The sequence below is a fragment of the Dreissena polymorpha genome, chromosome 5, assembly GCF_020536995.1.
Source record: "Dreissena polymorpha isolate Duluth1 chromosome 5, UMN_Dpol_1.0, whole genome shotgun sequence".
NCBI classification, from domain to species: Eukaryota; Metazoa; Mollusca; class Bivalvia; order Myida; family Dreissenidae; genus Dreissena; species Dreissena polymorpha.
In genome coordinates this window covers 102,610,960-102,618,453 of record NC_068359.1, presented here as the reverse complement: position 1 = coordinate 102,618,453, position 7,494 = coordinate 102,610,960, and the positions used below count along the sequence as shown (strand labels likewise).

The following is a 7,494-nucleotide window of genomic DNA, read 5'->3' as shown; positions in this document are numbered from 1 at the left end:
TTATGTTCATGTATTTAGAAACCGTGTGAATGCAAATACACGCAGGCATATAGAGAGAGCACTCAACTAAAATTATTGTTCTCGCTGCGCAATTCATATCGTTGCCCAGCGTGTTTCTAATAATTGACTCGGTTTTCCTTTTATAAATATTTTTGTTCTTTACGTAAAAATTGGATTTTTAAATTTGTTGTCTTAATGATTATTTCTGTTTAACGGTGTTATATTTGCCTTAAAATGATATTGTTAAAAGACCCGCATACAAAATGCAACTTGTCGTTCACGGCGCTTCACCAAAATGGATAATGCCGGATGTTTTATTGTATTTCCAACTGATTCACGATCATTCAACTATGCTGATAAGAATGTAAATACGTTTTTACATAAGCGTAACAAATGGACTGATAACCGCTTGAAAACCAAGAAATAGTCAATAAAAGATACGTAAGCTATAGCGATGCTTTTTGCTTTACTATTGTTTAATATGGTAATTGTGTTCTCTTGCCTACACTGGTAATTGTTCTTTGTATGAGACGTCTTAAATTTCGTGTAGGTTTCCTTTGTGTTTTATTACACCTTTCAATAAAGGCGGCCGCAAAGAAGTTTTTGTTTTATGTCATGATAATAAAGACAATATCATGTTTGAAAACCACTCAAATCTCCAAGGCTGCATTAGGGAGACAGCTATGTCTCGCAAGCTGTTACCGCGAGTGTATGTTACAGATGTGACGTATCGAGCTGCCGTCTAGAGGATGATCTACTGCCCACTGTACGGGCGCGACGGTAGTTAGAAGCGCTACATTTCAACAGCAATTAGCATAGACTCAAGTTACCTGCATATATTAGCATTTTTGGCGTTTTCCGTAAATTCTTCGCGTATCTTTTAGCAAGATTTCAGCTGTAATCAAAACACGTTTACACGTTATCAGTATATATCAGTGTTATAGACGTTGACTCAAGTTTTAAATAAGGAACGAGCCTGTGAACCGACTGACAAACTGACAATTTTCAAACATAAACGTCTTTCGTCTTAAGTTCCGGACATTAAAGGTATTCCATTAGCCAGAAAAAAAACACTAGGAATCATATAAATACCATCTTTTCCAACAGAAGAGTAATTCGCCAGATGTTTTTATTATTTAGACACGTTACACATATATGATTTTGAAACAAAGAACCACTTGATTCGCAATGTAACGATGTAAGGAAAATGGTAAATGTCCACTTATCAAATTTTGATCAATGTAATGTACAAGTAGCATGCACAGCCCATAAACCACGTATTAGTATTCCAATTAAAACGGGACCCCACATCTTATAACCATGTGAAGTAAACGCACATTACACTATTAATTAATAAATAACAGTAGTTAGATCATACCAACCAAAGCGATTGATATCGATTATAAAACTCTTATGAAATGCGTCCATGCTCCCGTTACAAGTGAGTTTTGTTCGTCGTGACCATACCAAACAGGTGAGGTTTCTTCCGGCTTCCTTCCACAGCAAATAAACTACATCAAACCTAAATAAATTTAACTGAAAACAAAATACGTTCGACACTGCAGCTACAATTCAAAATCCGTTCCAATAGTCGTGAGTTTGATCATTTAATAAGGTAGGGGGAGGGGTGGGTGGGTCTGGGCACTCCGATCCCACTTATAATACAGCCTCAGGGACGGAAGGAATGTATAAACTTCGAAAATTAATAATTTGAACAGAATGCACGCGTCTGGTTCACACCTTGAAAATAGCATTTATAGTGTCATATATTGAGATATTTTCATATAAACCGATAAACAGAGTAAATTAATTTTGATGACTCCCAACCCATTATAGACCGTTTGCAGGTGTCTGTCCGAATATCCGGCGGCCATATTGGAGGGACACGCTCGATTAACCATTACGCATCATTGACAGCTATTTACAATTCGCCGCTTAATTTCTCTTTACATGTCAAAATGGTCAATTATTGCCGAGTCATCGGCTGTCATAACAATTCTACAAGGGAGAAGGACAGACATTTTTATAGATTACCTGAGATAATTACTAATCAGTGCAAGAAAACCAGTGAGTTGTCAACAGAGAGGCGGCGATTATGGTTAGCAAGGCTACAACAAGACTTCAGTGGAAAGAATTTGAAGAATATTCGAGTGTGTTCTGACCATTTTGTATCTAGTAAGTTAATGTGCAAATATTTATGAATACATAACTTGAATGTAGTGATCATAATTTTATACCATGTACATGTACAAGTTGAACAGTCTACTGTACTGGTACACAATTTTAAGCATTGATCATTGATCAAGTCTACATCCACATAAAGAATACACTTTGATATTGAAAAGAATCAAATTATGAAATTCTTTGTCTATTCACCAGAAGATCATAGCTGGAGCTCAGACTAAAAATTGGTGGTTTGAGTCTCATAGTTAAAACCAGGAAAGTGGAAAGAAAATTGTTATACCACACAAGTCATACTTTATGTCACTTTATATTTTCAGAGCAAAAGGCAGAACTTTTTGACCGAGACAGTCCTGATAGGGCGCCATCAGTGAACATGGGATGTCAAGCTCCGAGTACGCCTGCCCCTAAAGTTGCTGCTGAGCGCTTTGAGAGACGGAAGAAACGTGCTGAGACTGCAAGATCATTGGTCCAAGATCTTTCAGACAACAACACTCCAGAGTTACCACCTGATGTAAATTTAGATAGTGCAAAGAATGTTCAGACTGATATGCTTACTTCAGATGTAGAGTCATTGGAACAGGAAAATAAACGTTTGAAACTAGAAAATGAAAATCTAAAAACATCTATCCGGAATGCGTCTATGTTTTCTCAGGAGACTCTTAAAGACAATGATGAAAGAGTGAGGTACTTTACAGGACTTTCTTGTTTTGCTATACTGATGTCATTGTACAAGTATCTATATCCTTATTTAACAAGCAAACATAGTGTAACACTTGGAAAGTTTGAGTGCCTTGTGATGACTTTAAGTAGACTTCGCCTAAATTTGACTGTCAATCACCTTGCCTACCAACTGAATGTTTCATGTGCAACCATTTCTCGAACTTTTGTGAATACCATTGACATCATGTATGTAAGACTAAAACCAATTGTGCGATGGCCTGACAGAGCCTCATTGAGAGCAACAATGCCAGTACAGTTCCAAAGACAGTTTGGTAATAAGTGTGCAGTAATCATTGATTGCTTCGAGATCTTTATAGAGCGTCCATCAAATCTTATAGCGAGGGCAGAGACATGGTCGTCATACAAACATCACAACACTGTGAAGTTCCTTATTGGAATCACACCACAGGGAGTAGTGTCGTTTATTTCCAAAGGTTGGGGCGGTCGTGCAAGTGACAAATATGTCACTGAACATTGCAATTTTTTAGATTACATTTTGCCGGGGGATTTAGTGTTGGCAGATAGAGGATTTGACATTGCGGATAGTGTTGGTTCTGTTTGTGGGTCATTGAAAATTCCAGCTTTCACCAAAGGTAAAGACCAACTCTCTCCATTGGATGTAGAAACAACAAGAAAAATAGCCAATGTACGGATACATGTTGAGAGAGTTATTGGGCTTGTGCGCCAAAAGTACACATTCTTAAATGGGACACTACCATTGGACCTAGTGATTACCAAAGATGAAGATGGCTTTACTACAATTGACAAAATAGCTCATGTGTGTTGTGCGCTGGTTAACTTATGTGAATCAGTGGTCGACTTTGATAAATAGACTGTCAATTGTATTGTCTTATCCATGCTCTCTGTGTTTAGTATATATAGATTAGTATATAGCATTATATAGTTTCATAATTCACTCTGTAAATCATATTTTATTGATTAAATTTAACTCTAAATGATGTTACTTCTCAAATACTATGATTAAAGAGCTGTTGATAAAGGATTAATATTTGAACAAAAAGTCCTAAAAAAAATAATTCAACTTGTATTATGAATTTAGTACACATAGTTAAAAAAAATATTCTGTGAATTGATTTTCCATTTAAATACTTACTTAAGTGTGATAAACTGTTGAATTACTTTGTTAAAGGACTTTATGTCATTCGACTCCTAGACTTGGACCAATATGTAAGAAATAAAGTTAAGCAAAACAGTACACATGGAATTGCATTATCATTATGACGTCTTTATTCAATTCTCAATTTTGCAAAATCAAGAAGATTTCCTATAAAAACAAAAATACCAATCTTTTACTTAGAAGACTTAACAAATAAGACATTTTTATGACCAAATTAAATCGCGTTCTGAGAAAAATGGGCATAATGCATATGTATAAAGTGTCATCCCAGATTAGCCTGGGCAGTCTGCACAGGCTAATCAGGGACGACACCGCTTTTTTGACATTTGTTTAAATGAAGTCTCTTCTTAGCAAAAATCCAATTTAGGCGGAAAGTGTCGTCCCTGATTAGCCTGTCCGGACTGCACAGGCCAATCTGGCATGACACTTTACGCACATGCATTAAGCCCAGTTTTCTAAGAACCAAGGCTCAAATGATCAAGCAACACAACTCCATTAACCATATTAGTCACATAATTAGCCAAAATGCATCACTCATTCAAAACAAATATCTGTCAATATGAAAATGGTACAATATTTTCTCAGGAGAAAAATTATTAATTAAACAGATACACATTTCTCTGAAATTGTTGCCATCAAGTTGTCACTTTCATTTCAAATAAGTTAACAATTACATATCACAATCAGGACAATACCATTTCACTGTTTCAATTTAATTGTTGCGATCAAGTTGTCACTTCCTTTTCAAGTAAGTTATCATTTACATAGCACAATCTGGACAATACCATTTCACTGTTTCAATTTCCTCAGGCGACTTGGTGATATTTACACAGCTAAAATGAAACCACACAATTTTGCAATTTTCTCCATCGCAACCAACCATGGGTGGCTCCTCAAGTCCTCTACAATAGCAAAACCTTTCTCCCACATTACCATCATCTTTTTGGCTGGATGTTATTTCCTTAAGAATATGAACTGAGTTCATATCAGTTTGATTGATGTTAGACAGACGGGTAAAGTACTTTCCAACAAGCTCTGGTAACAAAGCCCTACGAAAAAAAACTTCTGCCTTAGCACAGATTTGTTCATAAAATTCCGGGTTGAAATGTATTTGTTCAATGTGAACACTGATGTCACTCCACACAACAAAGTAACACAATTCCAACTCTGTTACCCCAAGTTGAGTTTGAATTTGGAAGAAGTATGGATGATTTCTGTCCAAACATAGCTCTCCATCTTCCCCTTTAATCAAATAAGGCACTGATTCATCAATCACTTTTCCTTTGTGATTGAATGGACACTTAACTTCCAATAAACAGGACCCACAGCAATCACATTTGATGATCCCATCTGGGGAAGCACCTATAAATGGTCTGTCCTTTGAGATAAAAAGTCCTGTTTCTATCAACTCAACATTGTCGTGGTCAGTAGCAAGGGCTTCACAACACAAAGTGGCAGCTTTTTTCTCATTGTCAATCCCCCATTTGGTGGCTTCATTTCTAAAGTTTACATTGGGATAAACAATAGATTTTACTAACGCACTTGACGGATTATCAATGTTCGCAGTGTAAACACTCTTCATTTTTGAGGCTGTGATACGCCCAGCGCGGTAATTGAACCACTTACCCTCACTTGCCTGTTTTCGGGTGATTTTCTCTACATTTTCAATTTCCTCGTCAGTGACCGTAATTTCAATGCCCTCACATGATTTGATTAGCTGGTCATAATCTAAATTCATCGATTGTTTGTTCTTGAGTTCAGTTAGTGGTTTAGGCAACTTGAGCACTGCTGACTTAGGTTTGTAGCTCTCAAGATAATCAGGCACAATTGATAAGATTGCAGGCTTACGGTTGGTGGAAACTAGATCAGAGAAGAAAGAGTCTAATTCATTTTCTGTAGGGGAAGGGATTTTCCTAGTCTTTCTTACAGGATGAACATTTTTAGAAATTTGACTGGTTGAGCTGCTTAAACACTCTTCAAATTTTCTCTTGAGGGACTTCGCACTTTGAAAGTTAATGTTAGAAATTTCTCTATACTCAACATTCTTCACGGATGGGGGGATGGTCCAATATGCTGGTTCCTGTGTTACAGTCCTTTCGTCTCTTACTTTAACAGTTCTCATAACCCAAAACATTAAGGCAGCAACATGTGTGCAAGTTTCTCCACATCCTGCCATACAGTCACAGTGACTGGCCAAAACTTGACCATCCTTCGTAGAGATGAACCATGGGGACAGTGGTTTTTCATGCATTCTTTGAGAGTGAAGAACCTGTAAGTATAAAAAAGCAATAGTAAACTACATTTACAAGATATTAAGCATCTTGACATATGAAACACATAAAAAAAGTCAGCATAAAAGCTAAAAATTACCTAAGTTGTAAGCATGTCGCATATGCTGTTTGAAGTGAAACCAAAATCTAAAATAATTGTTTCCAACCATGCGTTTTGTCGTTAAGAACATCATAACTGGATCTTATAAATCCGATATCATAGGTCAGCATAGGTAAAATTCAGTTCAATTCTTGGTATACATGAGAATAACATTGTACTTAGTAGTGTATATTATGTGTTACTGGCTGAAACATACAGTAACACGCCTCGACTGGGAATCAAACCCAGGACCTCTCGAGCCATACACAGACATTCTACCACGTCTGGCAAAAGTACTTGCTAAAAAAAGCTAGCTTCGAGGGGTGGTAGGACAAATGCCGTTTACCTCGATACATATATACCAGTACAAATCTGTGAACAGGGCTGATGTAGTAATGAGAGAAAATTAAAAAAAAAAGCTTAATATCCAGAACAATGAATTTCAAGAAAAAAACAATAACTTACCCTTCCTTTCACCAACAGTCTGTTACTCAACACAGCAGAAGTCACGCCAGAAACCCAGCCACACTCAACTTGATTCACTGCTTCTAAGCTTTTGAAGTTTTTCAGATCTTCCATCGTGTAAATACTAGGTGTAAACAACAAATAATTAACGATGTCAGGGTAGGTCAACGATGGCAGTTGATTCACATCATCACAAAGCTTTTTCAAATCATATGGGTCAATACCACCAATCAATGCAAGTTTTTCAATGTATCTTGCTTTTGTTGCAGGCTCCAGTCTATCTTTGTACGGCCCTTTTTGGTTCAGTGATTTAGACGCCATGAGTCACAGTTTTACGCTCTCTTAATTTTGATCGATGTTTACGCTTCGCTGGTATACCTCCAATATGGCGGCCAAACCGGTGCGTACGTAAAAATCTCCTATTATTGCAAACGGTCTATTCGCCAAGATATGTCATTTCGCGCATGCATCAATGAACTCCTATCGGCTAGGTCAAATCATAAAACCTGTGAAAATCTTCTAATAACCGTGATACATGTTTCTATTTACGTCTTCCTTCGTCTTATTATCCGTATTTTTGTGGCGGATACGTGAGAAACATCTTTTCTGTATTATTT

At 36.9% G+C, this 7,494-nt stretch overlaps 2 protein-coding genes across 2 annotated transcripts; one reads left to right on the top strand and one right to left on the bottom strand.

Annotated features, from left to right (window-relative positions):
• Positions 1-1,837: 1,837 nt before the first annotated feature.
• Positions 1,838-4,120, top strand: LOC127830985 (uncharacterized). The gene is made up of 2 exons (XM_052355949.1): positions 1,838-2,175; positions 2,502-4,120. The coding sequence occupies exons 1-2, from the start codon at positions 1,959-1,961 to the stop codon at positions 3,734-3,736; spliced, it is 1,452 nt and encodes a 483-aa protein (XP_052211909.1). The 5' UTR covers positions 1,838-1,958; the 3' UTR covers positions 3,737-4,120.
• A 9-nt stretch (positions 4,121-4,129) lies between these two features.
• LOC127830984 (uncharacterized) lies at positions 4,130-7,286 on the bottom strand. Its single transcript, XM_052355948.1, has 2 exons — positions 6,878-7,286; positions 4,130-6,311 (listed from the first exon to the last, which is right to left on the bottom strand). The coding sequence occupies exons 1-2, from the start codon at positions 7,196-7,198 to the stop codon at positions 4,803-4,805; spliced, it is 1,830 nt and encodes a 609-aa protein (XP_052211908.1). The 5' UTR covers positions 7,199-7,286; the 3' UTR covers positions 4,130-4,802.
• Between the last annotated feature and the right edge of the window lie 208 nt (positions 7,287-7,494).

What these genes read in the sequence shown, in the direction of transcription:
- LOC127830984 (XM_052355948.1), bottom strand. Translation starts at nt 7,198, where the DNA reads ATGGCGTCTAAATCACTGAACCAAAAAGGGCCGTACAAAGATAGACTG. An exon ending in GACTGTTGGTGAAAGGAAGG is followed by an intron (nt 6,312 to 6,877) that starts GTAAGTTATTGT and finishes TTATACTTACAG; the next exon opens with GTTCTTCACTCTCAAAGAAT.
- LOC127830985 (XM_052355949.1), top strand. Translation starts at nt 1,959, where the DNA reads ATGGTCAATTATTGCCGAGTCATCGGCTGTCATAACAATTCTACAAGG. An exon ending in TTCTGACCATTTTGTATCTA is followed by an intron (nt 2,176 to 2,501) that starts GTAAGTTAATGT and finishes TTATATTTTCAG; the next exon opens with AGCAAAAGGCAGAACTTTTT.